Source organism: Halyomorpha halys, unplaced genomic scaffold (genome assembly GCF_000696795.3).
Source record: "Halyomorpha halys isolate HHAL.00 unplaced genomic scaffold, Hhal_1.1 Scaffold91.1, whole genome shotgun sequence".
Classification (NCBI taxonomy): domain Eukaryota; kingdom Metazoa; phylum Arthropoda; class Insecta; order Hemiptera; family Pentatomidae; genus Halyomorpha; species Halyomorpha halys.
In genome coordinates this window covers 1599462-1615378 of record NW_027110755.1, presented here as the reverse complement: position 1 = coordinate 1615378, position 15917 = coordinate 1599462, and the positions used below count along the sequence as shown (strand labels likewise).

Genomic DNA, 15917 nt, shown 5'->3' with positions numbered 1-15917 from the left:
TATATATATTTTTAAATGAAACGAATTATGTAAATGTACATTTTATTCCAATATCCAAATACTCACAGTAATCTAAAAACCTGAACCTTCAATAGTGTGTCACTGCATTTCTTGAATATTAGCACTTATGATATAAAAATGTTTTTTTTAAATTTTTTGTTTGAAGAATTCCATAGATTGATAGTGCCATATGCTGGAGTTAATTTGTAACGACTCTAATAGCTTTGGGAAAGTTTGTAGAACAACCTCAGTAAAGAAAGTAACCACAGTCTATGGTACTTTATTTACTATATGTCCAATTCTAAATAAAAAAAAAAAAATCTTTTTCAATGCCACTATTAATAAAAAACCCGTATGTCATCAAAATTAAAAATTTTGGCTTTTCAAAATAATTAAATTTTATTATTTCAAATAGATGATAATACCAAATTATATTTATATAATTATTCTTTTTTTTTTAAATTGCTGTTTTTTTAAATTTTCAACAGGTTTAAAAACCCATACTATTTGTTCACTGTTATTTTTAACCAATTTTTTCTCTGTTTAACTTAATATGATGTATCAAGAGCTAATGAAGAATCATCTGCTTAAAAAAGTATTTTGTTTAATAATTTCTAATACTATGTTGTTACTTTTTTTTTTCTAGGATATCCTTGGGCTGAAAAGTCAGCAAGAATGAACAGCTTTAGAGAATGGTTCTACCTTCCTGATAATTTTGATCCTCCACCATCTTACAAAATTATCTGTATGTACAACTTAGATAAGAAATAAAAATAAATTCAAACATAAAAAGTAGTTAGTTACATATAAGCTGAATGAACAGTGAAAATAGGATGTCTCATCAATTTTCTTCTTGTTCTTCTTGGCCTAAATGGTCCTTAGATTTTTAAAATGTAGTAGTGTATGTTGAAATTGTCTGCTTAAGTTTTAAATTCAACAATGGTCAAAAAAGGTTCACAATTGAAGGTTCTGTAGTGTTGACCTAATAGTGGTTTGGGTTCAATTCCTACTATAGTTTGTGGTAATCTTTAGAAATGAATCCAGACAGTCCCACTATGCTTACGACTGGGCAGCTGTTTTTTGCTAGTCATCTGGGGTTTGCAAAAAGAACTTAGAAGCCCATTTACCTGGGATAGTTCCTCCATCATTACCAGTAACAGGTCTAACATGAAATGTTTCTGCAAATTACTGACCACATAATTACTTTACCTTGTTTGGAAACATCTGGTTATGTAACATGAAATTTCAGTTCTGGGAGTGTTATCAATATTATATATTTAATAAATAAATATAGAAAGTAGTTAGAGACATATAAGCAATGAAAATCATTTTTTTTAAATAAATAATTTAAATTCTATCCATTATAGTCTCAAAACCTTTTATTTCTCTTATAAGTCCGACGTTTTGGCCAATCCGGCCATCTTCAGGGACAATCTACTTAATACAACTTTGATTTAAAGTTTGTGATACAACCTTAACACAAATAAAAGTTGTGATAAAGTTTTTAATGAATAATGTCTGTGAATAATTGATGATCAAAATAAATGATTTTGATTTTGTTTTAAGTGAATATTGACTAATTAGAAATTGATGTTTTGACCTAGGCAGAATAGCCTGCATGGAGCTTAGAGTTTTTAAATTATATAATTTCAAAGTTGTATTAAGTAGATTGTCCCTGAAGATGGCCGGATTGGCTGAAACGTCGGACTTATAAGAGAAATTAAAGGTTTTGAGACTATAATGGATAGAATTTAAATTATTTATTTTAAACAAATTTATCAGTCTCAAGAAATTGTTAAGATTATAATTAAATGAAAATTATGTTAACACATATAATATTGATAATAAGCATGTTATAAACTAATAATAAGTAGTTTTAAACTACCACTTAAAGTTATCTTCTTAAATTTTATGTACTGATTATATACATTTAACAAATATTTGTGGATTTATTCCAAGTAGTTTCCATTCTGAATACATAGAAGTAATATTTTTCTATGAATCAAGAATTTGTATGTGGAGCATTGACCTGGGTTAATATAATATACATTTCACTAATGATGTCTTATTCACTTCTCCTAACCTTTTGATATTCTTATAGTTAACATTAATGTTTGAATTATCAAGTATGAAAGTACTATCATATCTCCACATAAGATAGATTACTTCGTGCTTCATTTTTTCTCTGATAGTAACCAGAAGTGTGGACACATTCTATGAATAGAAAATAATTGGTTTGCCAGGATGATGCACAAAGCTAAAGTTTTGGAGAAAGGGACCAGAAGAAGACACTGCTTGCAAAGAGAGATATGGGTCGGAACACAAGAAAAGGACTAGTTGAGGATTGTGGAGTTTAATTCAGGGCTGTAGTGTCTGTTCTACTCTTTCCTGGGTGTGTTAACCTTTATTTTGTGGCAGCTCTGCAGAATAAATCTCGATCTTCCTATCCTGCCTTGAACAGAATGGTAACCTGTAGAACAATCACCTAAATTGGCAGAAAGGTCAGACTGGGGAAAAATAAAAAAAATTCAAAATCTACTTTGAACCGTTGCTTAGATGGTTGATAAAGAATGATTATGATATCATATTTAGAAAACTAAGTTGTCATTCATTCTTTGTGTCATAAATCTGTATGTTTCAATTAAAATATATATCAGTGAAACGTGTACTTATTAGTGAGTGCCGGGTTTGAAGTGAATTGTAGTTGAAAACAGATGAAATATAATAGAACAATCATAATATAAAAATTAAAATTTTTGCATCCTGCTTTTGGTGAAATAAACTATTTAACTTATTTCTAAATTATTTTATTAATTAGAAAATCAGGAAAGGTAATTCATTTTAGAAAGGGCAAGAATTTGAGTGAAGTGGATTAACAATATTAGAATATTAATCAAGGAAAGAGGAATGAAGATGGAATTTTAAAAGCAGAAATAAAGAAACCAGGATAGTGAAAAAAAATACTGAATATTGAGGAATATATTAACTTTGAAGACTTCAAGAAAGAATAACTATCCTGCAATAGCTGTTATCATGAAAGTTTGTCCGGCAAAGAGATTGATAGAGAGTAAAGAAAGAAAAGGGTATTACTGGCCTGTCTTCATAGATTTCAGTTTAGTATAAATTTGAACCATCAATTTTAACTCAGAAGTTATCAGATCCTCGGCAATTATGCATCATTCTCAAGTTTAGAAGTATAAAGGTAAGAATCATATAATCTGCCAGTTGATTTCATTGAAATATTTCTAAAATCTTCAAATGGACCCAAGGTACAATAAAAGGTCTGTGTTTAAAATTTTCAATAGTTCACAAAAATGAAAATGGTTATAAAAAGTCAAAATTGAAATTAGTATTTGAAAATGACAAGTCCTGATTAATCTGTACAATTATAAAATTTAGAAACTCAATCAATATAAAATAAAATTCCTTTCATAATTTCAATTTTACATTTAAAAAATAAAATATTCTAGATTTATGATAAAGAGGAACAATCCTGAAAGCAGTGCAGAAAATGAAAAGACGAAGTTATAAAAAATAAATAGAACTGGTCAAAATCCATCACTAGTCCCTAGTTAAAAATGAGTTTTCAAATGGTTTTTATGATTAAGTCTTATGAAAATGAAAAAAAAATGTTATGTTTTCATAAAGAAAACTTAAGGCTTAGTTGGAGGAGTTATAAACATCATTTTGGCAGCACTTAATTAGGACATAGCAAATAGCAGTGGAAACAGAGATTCAAAGACGAGCTTCTGACTATAAATGTTAAATGCCTGTGTAACTTAGTGTTTTTGTTATTATTTCAGTTTCTTTTTCAGTCGTAAATTGAAATATCATACTCTGTGCCTGATATAAACTGTTCCTGGTTGATAAATGTATATTTTTGGTTGTTTATTTATTATTTTTTCTTTGAAAGAGGTTCAACTCACCCCTCAGAATTACCTATTTACATTCATCACTAATTTATGTTTTATATTTTATTTGACAAATTACAATTTTAATTTGTCATCAAGTTATGGTGTATCATTGTATTCCAAATAACTTAATCTGCCTATAACCAGAAAAATTGACATTCATGGTTTTTTCCTATCTCAGTCATTCAATTTAATATCTTTTTAGGTGACTTTCTTGTGTTTATGCTGGTTTGCCGCCAAGGTGTTGTATTCAGGATAGAGAGGAAACATATTGATGGATCATATCCCGGAGGAACCAATAGAAGCATTGTGGATGATGCAGAACTAGACCAATTTGTCAATCCTACACCTGACTTCATTTCTTATACGAGGTAGGTTTTTAATTTTAAATATAATTGTCTCTTGAAAACATTATTATGTTGAGTGTTTAAGGATCTTATATAAAACATTTTATGAAATTCATGTAAGGTTAAATGGATTAAGTGCTTAATCAGCTCATTTTATCCAAAATCAGGTAGAGCTGCTCTTAATGGAGCATGTATTCTGAATATTAATGTTTCACAAATCAGCCAAAGGAGTTAGCTAAAATTAAGTGTAAAGAGTTGTAAAGATACTATTCCCAACCTTTTCATATTAAGTTGGATCTTTCAACTTCTTTTGTACCGCTGTATCAATGTTAATTTAACGGTAGGCCTTTTTATTTTATTTTTTGGTAATAAGTGAAATCTTCAGAAGGTGTTCTTCAAAATACATTGTGATTTACATTTCTCCTAAACAATTTTTTTTTCTTTTTTTAATCCCCCTTCCTTGCCATTTCTGGCATGGGGGTGCGGGAGCCACTGCTCCCAAAGATCACCAATTATTTTTTTTTTTTATTCTTTTATTAAATTTTTTACTGTGGTGCAGCCCAGCACTAGGTTTAGCGCCTTACTGATGGAGCTGCGCCTGGTCCACTGCATCCGTTCGGTAGGCCCTTCTGGTGCGCATCCGTCTGGGTGCCTCCTACAGTGATTTTGTTCAAATCATCTCCTTGCACAGCCGTTGGCTTAGTAACAGTACTTCCTTACAATTTACTGCACCCCTTTGCAACCTATTGCTTTGTAAGATTCTGGTCTCAGTCTGGGTCAGCTTCCTCCTCTTCTGGTGGCTCGCCGATGTTGGGCGGTCAAGTCCTTCCCATTGTGAAATGAGTTGGGCCCACCACCTCCTTCCACCCGTAAATGAACTCCCTGAAGAAGGGATAATTCTCTTCTTCCATCAAACAGGGAAAGTCCGACTCGGTGAGGGTGAAAATCCCCATCTTTCTCAACAGCCTGGTTCGGTGTCCTTCCATGGCGGAGCAATCCACTATTACGTGTTCTGTTATTTCAGGAACTCTGCACGTGGGCACTGGGGGTCGATGTTCTTTCCAAAGCTCTGCAGTTTTCCCCGAAACCCCCCGTGTCCTGTTAGGATCTGTGAGACCCAATAGTCTGGGATGACCCATTTAGCCTTCAGAATTTTCTCAAAGTAGCACCCTTCTGGCTTGCTACCCACTGTCCATTCCACTTCTGTATTGAGTCCTCCTGCAGTATTTTCTTCCATAAGTTTGGAGTCTCACTGGTCCTCTCTCGGAGCTCATCCGGTAGTGCTTCTAGTCCTTCTCTTTACTTCATATATAAGGACATCCTCCCTGAGGATGAGTTCTAGAGGCATCACTCCGGCCAGGACCTGAACCGCCTCATGTGACACCGTTCTGTATGTCTTTGTGACCCTCAGCAGAGCCAATCTCTGTATGGTGGCGAGTCTTCTCTTCTGTGTCTGCATGAGGTTTCGGCTCCAGACAGGGGATGCGTACCTCAGAATACCCAAGATCACACCTTTATATATGGTCATCGTTGCAGGGTACCTGAGGCCCCAAAATGCACCCCTTATCCTACTTAATCCATTGAGTGATAGTGTCACCCTGTCCTTTAGATACACTATGTGAGAAGTGGCATCGAATCTTCTTCTTATCCTTACACCAAGGTATGTCACCTCCTCACCCGGTCTAACCCTCTCTCCTTGGATATCCAGGGTGATAGGATGAGCCCTGTCCGTGGAGCCTCTTATGAGTATGGCCTGAGTCTTGGCTTCTGCCATACTCAACTTCCTCCTCACGCACCACTCTCCTACACCACAAGTGATAGAGATAAAATTCTGTGATCTGTGAATGAAGTGAAATTATCTAGAAGTATGCAAATATAATATTCATTATATGCCTATAAATAGGTATAACATCATGAAAGGCAAACATTTACCAAGTTTTGACAATGGTCAATATTCACTGATAAAAGTTCAATTTTGCTTCTTTTTTTTTGTTCAGGGCTTTCATGATTGACCAAGTTCTTAATGTTTACTGATAAAACTCCAGTTTTATGCTTTATTCTGAAAATTTGCTTAATAACATATGTTATTATATGATTTTTTTTAAAGCTTCTTTGACCTAAAATTGATCCTTAATATTTTACTGTGATATTCTTAAGTTCACATTTTTTCAACTTTATTATTATTCTTAAGGTTGAGACTTGTTTTATAATAAATAGAGGATAATATTAACTATCATAATGAAGAATGTAATTTTTTAAAAACATGACATTGATAAATTAGCCTAAGTTCAGTTTCCTAGGTTTAGTATTTTAGATGGAAATTCTCCATTATTTCTCTTATACCTTTCTGAAATAAAATTACTGTCACACAGTGTACTAAGTTAATTATATTTATTCAAGAATTTCTAAACAATAGTCTTAAATATTTCTCTTTAAGATTAAGGACACCTAAAGATAATTTTAATATCATATATCTTAGTCAGTATCTAAAAGCTAACTCTTCTTAGACTAAAACTGTGAGTTGCTTCAATGGCCTAATTTAAATAATCTTTTTGAAGGTCTTACCTAGATGTTGTGAAGAGGATATTGTTTCAAGCATTTCTTTGGATAACGTTGGCTGTTGTGTTCCTAGCAGGTACTAATAGGGTCAACCTATTCTCATTAGGTTACTTAATTGGAGCTTTCATCTTTCTCTGGCAAGGAAATGATCTTTACTTGAGACCAGTAAAGACAATTTTGAAATGGTAAGGTTTATAATATTAAATTATTTGTAAAGTCGTAAATTTTTTCTGTTTCTTTTAGCATATCTTGGTTTAAGAAAAAAAAGTTTGTCTTGTACATTGGCCATTATAGCTTGTTCACTATTTCTAACATTTATAATTTAATATAACGATTATAATGTAAGAATGTACCTGTTTAATATAAATACCATTGTGGTGGTTAAAGTTAGCTTATATTTTTGGAGAATTGAGTTTGTTCTGATCTATTGGATCTGGGTTCGATTATAATTATATACCATATATTAATAATTGTACATATATATTTACAGTACTATAGATCCCTTTTCCAGCTCTCAGGAGTGAGAGATTTTGACAAATGATGTATCAAAAGAAAGAGAATTTCATGAAGAAGTGAATTACCTCAATTTTGATTCTGAAATTCTTACTGGCTCTTTAATAAAAGTTGTTAAAAAAATTTAGAGGTTTCAAAACAGTGAGACACATAATTCGATGGATTGATATGGTTTGAATTGTGTTTTAAAGATTTTGATGTGGATAACGATACCAAAGTATGTTCCTACAGAATTTATCTTGGATCCTTTGTTTTAAAGCCCAAAAATGAACCGTTTTTGAGATAGCGGACAAATCAGGCACAGTTTGTCAGTGCTTATAAAATAATATTTTGTACTAAAGACTTAACCAATTCATAAGTCTTATTATTCATGTTAAACAGTGATATTCCAAGGTTTTTTCTTTTTTTTTTTTGTAAACACCTATTTTCAATTTCCATGTCTCAAATTATTAAGACCTGTTGGCTCCCACCAAAAATTGGTAGCCCACCTAAAACATCTATCCATGTATGGCCTAGCCATGAGGTCACAGCAAGTACAATTCAGTGTTAATATAAGTTTTTGAATAGCTGAATCTTAACAGTAAAAATAAAGTGATATTTTCCAGTAGGGTAAGTTAATTTCTTTTCAGGCAAATTGTTACTTAAATATGTTCATTATAAAGTAAGTGCAGCTTTACCAATTGTATGAATAGACTTTCCTGATGATGTAATATTGTTCATACAAAGGAGCATGATATCATAAAAAATATTGTTCATACAGAGCATGATATTACTTATATTTCTAATGAATTAAAGTGAAGAAGAAAACATATCTAATGCGAGAGTTCTCGCAGGGTTAAACCAGAATAACTTATTTTAATTATTTTTAAATATTATATTACTCCATGTTATTGTTGTTTTTCTAGGTGGAACTGGTTGATAATTTTTAATGTTGCTGTGATATTCATCAAGACTGTTCTCCAAATGTTGGGGTGCCTATTTATACAATATTTGAAAGATAATGCATGTTGGATAGTCCAACTTCTTGGTATAGCTTGTATTAAGAAGTTTGGTTCACAAACGCCAATTCCTCGTGGAGCTTTTGGTAATAATAATGTTATAATGTTTAGTATAATTATATATTATTAAAAGTTATGAGTAAAAGGAAAACTTTGCATAAAGGATGTTTTGATTCGAGGTTTGTAAGAAATGGTCACTTATCGGATTCAAATCCCAAATGGTCACTCCACTCACACCCAAGGTTTTTGAACATGTTCACACATTCATTATGTTCACTTACTCAGTTACCTTACATTCACTTACTCAGTTACCTTATATTTTCACTTACTTAGTTTATTAAGTTCACTTACCTCTTTTAATAGCAATTTATTGAATATCACATCTTTTGAAGTGAAACTTCTTTAATGATGTTCTACAACTCAAGAAAAATAAATTTTATGGGAGTAAAATGATTTTGTAGCGCAAGATGAAATGGAAGTGGTGGGGGAGAAATGCCTCCTTAATCATACCTCTCATACTCTCCTATTACAATATACAAATTTTCCTGTTAGAATTGACTTAGGAAATGACTGTTCTATTCTAATTATTATTATTATTATTATTATTATTATTATTATTATTGTTATCAGTATTGAGAGCCTCAGTAAATGACTTTCCTCCTACCAGTTAGATTATAATGCTGGGAATAATTATTTTTAGATTGAAAATGTTAGCAAAAAAAATTAAGCTTGTTAGACAAAGTAGTTACTGATGTTTTATATTTCTTTTTCAAATATATGGATAAATATTAAATAAGATTTGGTTCAGATTTTTTAATTTGATAAATTTCATCTGTATTCCTTTGCATATTCACAATTACAATATTGTTCTGTTATTAATATATTTTTCTTGATAACAGATAGTTTTGGTTCAACCTGAGGGTGAACAACTATGATAAGTATATTAAAGTAAACGATAATTACATTTTAAAGTGTGACCGAGCACTAACATTATATGTTTAAAAAGTTCAGAAAGGAGGTTCATTCATTCATTCATCTTGAACTTTTATCCTTATATTATTTGTTGCAGATCCTATTGAGTGTGAGGTTTATCAAGGTGATATTGGTCTTTTTTGGGACAGTTTATGCTTCACTTTTCTCATTTTGCAGCGCAGGCTATTTAATAGTTATTATTTCTTTCATATTATTGATGAAGCAAAAGCTATGTCTATTCTTGCATCAAGGTACGTTACTGAAATGAGTTTATTGTTATAGAAAATTTGGCTTTTGTACTGACACATTTAACTCTTAAGCTCATTAACATGTTCAGTAGTGAGCCTCCAAATTGCCTCTATTCCATATAGCAATTTGTGAATTCAGCAAGGTATGATGAAATCAATCGTTGCTCTAGATAAATTTTTTAGGTTTTTTAGAATTAAACAAGTGTATGCAAAAATGTATCCAATAAAGATTTTTCAAACCAAAACCAGTAACCCACCAACCATTGGGTTGCAGCGGACCAGAAGCACATGTGAATGGCTCACCATTTGTAGACATTGTACAAACTTTTCAGTATCCTCTGAAAAAAATTTAGGAAGCCTTGGCAAAAAAAGAAGTGGTTGCAAATGCAAAAATAGTTTGCACCTTAGTTCGCAGTGTATTAAAAGAAATGAGTTCAGAATTTTTAAATGATCTACATAAATAACCTTTTTTCATTTATCAAAATTATTTTTTTTTTGTCTTTTCAGGTATTTTTTCTGTTCAACAATAATCATTTTTCTGTCATATACTTTCTTATTATATAATTTTTGATATTACTATTGTTTCCAGACGACAAATTTCAAGTGAACGATTATCATGCAAGTTTTTATTATTTGATTGTTAATATCAATTTGTAGTAAACTATAGTTTTTTCACTAATAGAATATCACTGATTGGTGGGGGATGACTATCCAACTTTCCCTGTATCATACCCCAACCAGCTACAAATTCTAGATGAGAATGACTAATTCACAATGAAGAATGAAGGGACTCCTTTTTGTTTGTTCATAGAATCAAAGTAATGTGTGGTTATGTTAGATTACAGTGGGGATGATTCAGCAGCAATTTCTCTGTGAATGGACTATAATGCAACTATTGTGATTCCTATTGTAGGTTTACTGCTGCTTTATTAGATTTTTATTTATGAGATATTTCTAATTGAAACAAAAGTATTTAAGGTGAAATATCAAAACAATTAAACAGTTGGTTGAAATAGGTGGCTAACTGTTGAGAAACCATCTCCAAGATTTTAAAGCATTTTTCTAATGTTAAAATTCCAAAACAAAAAGAAAATAGAACATAAAAATAATATATGTATAGTTGGCAGGACTAATGTCCTGATCTAATATCTAATACTTAGGGATTTATAGAGAATACACTTTGTCTATGAATTAATTTTTGCAAGTTTTGATGAAACAAGAGGCATGTTTTGTGAGAAGTATAATAACCCATGGGTAGGAATGATGTGCCATCCATGAAGGAATAAAAGGGTCACACCTTCATAATATATCATAGAAATATTCTATGATATTCATTTAAAAAATCTTAATAATTCTGTGTTGGCCTAATTTCTGTAAATTATTTTCTTAAAATTTATTGCTTAAATTTGAATGTCAATCCGTAATGATTATAAAAAATGTTTTACTACTAAAGCCCATGAAGGGTCTTGGTTTAGGAACTTAGTAAGGAAGTATTGTTTCTTGACCAATGGTTTTACTAGGTTTTGTTAAAGATCATGCTAACAGTCACTTTCTTGCCTTCGATTAAGAGTATCTAATTTTATTGTGGTGGTACTAAGTTTGCCCTTGGAGGGGTCTCAATACTCACAGGGTCAACCCACAGCTGATTTAACAGAATAAACTATTACCTGCCACAGCTGGATTAGAAAGTTAAGATAAGTCTTACTGAGCTACTCCAATCCCTAGCAATAATTAAAAGGCTCACTATAAAACACAATAATGTTTCCAATATGCAAAAGATTCCATTAACACACACACACACACATATATAGTTTATCGTAAAACTTAAATATAAGAAGATGGTCAGGGTTATAGTCAAAAACGAACAAATAGTTAAAACCATTTGTTCTTTTTTGACTGCAACCCTGACCATCTTTTTATATTTATTTCAACTTTGTTTGAACTGCTAATTTATCTTTGGTTGTTTAATTTTAGAAGGGTACTTATATACTACACTAGATCTACTGGAATTTTGCTGTTTGTGATACTTGAAATCAGAAAGTAATTTTTTATTTTTAGAGGAGCTGAACTAATTGAAGAATTAAGTCAAAAGAGGATTTTTGAGCAGCAAGAAACTGAAAAGAGAATTTTGGAGAAAATTAAGAACAAAATGGATAGGATTAAAGCTTCTCAGAAGAAATTACAAGGCCCAACTTACAAAGAGCCTACAAATCATTTTCAAGGTAAAATTTATTTTTTTTAATTATTCTTTTTTGTTTCACTCATTACCTAGTAATACAGATGTTATCAGTAAAACTATTTTGATCTAATTATTTAACAAATTGTAATAATTAGTTTCTATTCATTTCAGTCCAACTTCCTTCTTGCTAAAATCTTTCATACCTTGTTTAGTCTAGTAAGCAAATATATTCTAAAAGAGATTTATTGTAAACTTTGAAAATAAACGAAAATGTGGCAGTAAAAGTTTTAGCTGTCGGGAAAGAGTATATTTGTTCTTGAAGGCGAAGGTGAAACTGGTGGAGGTAGCGCACCATTGGCAGAAGATGGTAGTGAGAGTCTTTCCTCCCCACAAGGATTCCATACTCCAATTGAAGAAGATAGTCCACCACGGTTCCTCCAACCTCCTACTCCAACATCTGCTATTCTCTCACGTTCTCTGGATGGATATCTAGAGCCACAGAGGATGTCGTTTGGCTCTCCATCAGAATTCCAGCCATCTCTAGACGACTCTTACCCTGTGTTCTCTCCTCCACCGTATGGTGCTGTTGTAAGGGCAAGACCTCCGTGGTTCAGTCTTTCTACACCTAGGCAGTCAATCATCTCAAGCATATCACCCAAGTCTCATCATACATGTACCGTATTATTTATCTGTGTTTTCTTGCACAGTTGCTTTGCTTCAGTCACCAGATGCTATTAATGTACAGTGTTATTAAATTAAATTTTCATGATTTTAGGATCACTTAAGCTACTTCAGTGAAAGATCAGCTATAACTCAATGTAAATATAATACAGTTAACTTATATTATGACACAATGTGGTGAGTATAAAAAAGAATAATGTTGATTTTCATTCAAAATTTTTATATTTTAATCTTAGTGAAATTAACTTCGAGTACTTGAAATTTTGGTTGGCTGTTTATAACCAATAATAAACATTTATTATTATTATCATTATGTTTTGTTTATTTGTTTTTGGGCAAAGAAGTCTTAAGAGTTTACCATCGTCAGAACTTTTAGGTTGTTGGCTCTAAAATAAATAATTTACTATTTGTACTAATGATAATCAAAGGATATAAGATGAAGGCTGCTTATTGACTTTTGACTCGATTGTTGAAATTACCCTCTTGATTATTATTTATTATAATTAAATTAAACCTTATTTCTCTGTTGTGAAACTGAAAAAATCTCACAACCTATGTGAGATTGTCATGTACCTTGGGCTAAAGATTGGAAGGAAGGAAGGAACACCTCACTTGGAATACATGAGAATTTGTTCGAAACTAGCTCTTAATAGACTTTGTTAGATGTGCCCCAATTTTGAGGAATAAGATACTTAGCTACATTGCCAATTTGTAAAGGGGTTGTGGGTAACTTGAGATATGCGTCCCATGTGTGGAGTCAGAATCTCTTACATAGACTGAAAAGCATTTTGGTTTCTAGGACCTAGAGAACGATTTCTCATGCGGTAGAACAAGTCTTAGCAGAGAGAATTCTTATTGACTACCTCCTGCAAGATATTTACTGGCTTAAGATGAAGAGGGAAGATCTGGCAGCTCTACCAGAGAATATCTAAGTGAGGACTGGTTAAAACCCTATGGAACAGGTGGAAGAGGATCCTCAGGGAGAACACATTAATTAGAAGAATGGAACTGGAAGTGGGTGACAATCCCAAAAAGGGGATTCTCATAGAAAATACTTCCCCACCATTGGCTCCTGACTGGAAACAACATTGTTCTTCCTAAACTGTTGGGCCTCACTGTTCTTTACTGGGCAAAGGGTTTCAACTCATTTAACATGCTTAGAATATTGAACCCCTGTATACAAGCTGTGGAGCACATGGGAATGCTGAGCATATTGTACTTGTCTGTTCCCTCTATGAGCTGCTGAGGGAGACAGGGCTCTGTTTCCTAAGCAATAGGAGTGATCTCCCACAACTAATGATAAAGGAGAACTACCTGTACCATAAGACCTTTATATACGGACAGAAGAAGGTTGTGGGACCAAATCACTTCACCTTGGGGAGGAAGAAGCTGTACCAGGGAGTCTGGTGGACTGTGGAAGGGCAGGAGAGAATGATAACTGAAGAAGGGAAACTGACAAAGCTGTGTGCATAGCCAAAAATAATAATGTATGCATTGTTTTTCTTGTAGAAGTGAGTTGTAAGGCAGGCACGCTTAGCTTTCCACTGATACTAACACCATTATTGCCTAAAAGGTAGAACAGGGCTAAAATGGATAAATGATCTGAAGCTATATTAAGCTGTGATGAGCTCGGTGATCCTTTTATTTGATTTCTATTTTATCGAAACTGATTTAAATATTTCAAGGTTAAATTAAAACATCCAACTTGAAAACCAACATTTTTTTTTTTAATCAACTCATTGTCATAATTTAGTATACTCATAACCATGTAAATCTTGTAATATTAAGTAGTCTAGCTTTAATAATATTGTGTTTGATGTAATTATACATAAACTGTACATATTTTAATTTTTGTACATAAAAAATTTCCGAGATAGTTAAATGCTTTTGATGTCCTAATTAGTGTTTGGTATTTCTTTTATTGGAATCTTAGGAATCAATGTTTGCTTTTCTAGAATTGCAGATGAGGGAAATAAATTGACAGTTTTATTTTATTTTACCACTGATATTTCTGATATCTCTAGGGAGATATTCATAGGGTTTAATTAAAGTTTATGGAGTATTTAAATTCTCAAGATATCACCAAGTTTTGTGTGGAATTCAAAATGAATGTTATTAACATGGGCCACAGAGGGAATTGTTTATTATTTTTCATTGCAAGATTAGTAATTTGAGCTTACTCTATGGAAACCTAAAAATAATTATTTACAATAATTTTATACTTCCTCCTTTTTAATGAGTTACAGCACCACTAATCCTATATGTTGCAATGTGTAAATGTGTTGGTCAGACTGGTGTTAGTCTGATGTAGGTTTTTTTGAAGGGCAGCGATTGTTAGAGTGTTGGCATCAAACCTTCAGCCAGCCTTATGTTTTGTGATGAATATGTGATTATTTATTTCCAGTATGGGAGAAATTATAAGATTCCTTCTTTATTGATCAATAAAAACTACCTTAAGTTGTTGATGTTTGAGTTGTTGAACTAAAACAATATTAAGAGAAAATTGTTATTACATGTAAACAAACTTATTGTATATTTCTTGGTATTGTAAATAAATATTTGAAATGTTATAATATGCTTATATAAATTTTTGCATGTGTGTGAGTAGTAATTTAGTTACCTTCTGAAATGATCGTTTAGTTGTGAATTTATTTTTACCCCAATTAAATGGTTTTTATGACCTAAATCTGTTATATACAGATATATACAGGGTGTTTGAGGGTTAAGTGGCCAAACTGAAAATATAAACTTAGGGCCTCTAAACAAGAAAAAAATTTCCTCTGAAGGTATGTCCGCAAACGCTTAGTTTAGGAGATATCCACACCTAAAGATTTTCATTGTTATGAATTATTTAAGTTACATGAAATAAATAAAACCAATTTATTTGTTCTAACTACTTTATTAATTAATGGAAACATTAAGATTCATATTAAATGTTGTTCAAAGTGAAGGTGTCATCAAATGCTAATACTAGAATACTAAGATGGCCTTTTATCCCTAACTGTATAAAAACTATTGGCAACATAAGGATTAATACTATTTGGAATTAGCATTGGGAACTGTCATTAACATTTATCAGAGGCTTTAACAGAGTATTCATCATTATGCCTTCAATTTATATTAATGGTGAATAAGCCGATAATTTGTTTGTGTACGATTTTTGCAATGGTACTGGTACATTTGCTATAATACCATGTGCTGATGGTATTTTTGCCCCTTTACAAAATGAAGAAAGGAGTGCAACCATATTACAATATTTCGGTGATAATCCATCTGGCAGTACACGAAGAGCTGGAGCAGAATTAAATATTACACCAACTACAGTATGGAAAACTCATTCTAGATGGACTTCACCCATATCATTATCAACGAGTACAAAATTTATTACCGCAAGATTTTCGACAAAGAAATTTTTTAGTACTTAAATCAAGTTGAGTATAATCTACAATTTTCAGGTAACGTTCTCTGAAAAGATGAAGCTACCTTCACAAGAAGAGCTATCTTCAATC

General features: G+C 31.9%; 1 protein-coding gene across 3 annotated transcripts in view; it reads left to right on the top strand.

The window, feature by feature from the left end:
* Positions 1-15917, top strand: part of Piezo (piezo type mechanosensitive ion channel component) — a 171175-nt gene that overhangs the window by 106103 nt on the left and 49155 nt on the right. For all 3 annotated transcript variants that reach the window (XM_014414973.2, XM_067048891.1, XM_067048892.1), the window contains 6 exons: positions 647-745; positions 4117-4282; positions 6817-7002; positions 8236-8414; positions 9398-9551; positions 11607-11770. In XM_014414973.2, coding sequence (XP_014270459.1) covers positions 647-745; positions 4117-4282; positions 6817-7002; positions 8236-8414; positions 9398-9551; positions 11607-11770 — 948 coding nt within the window. The remainder of the gene's footprint in view (positions 1-646; positions 746-4116; positions 4283-6816; positions 7003-8235; positions 8415-9397; positions 9552-11606; positions 11771-15917) is intronic.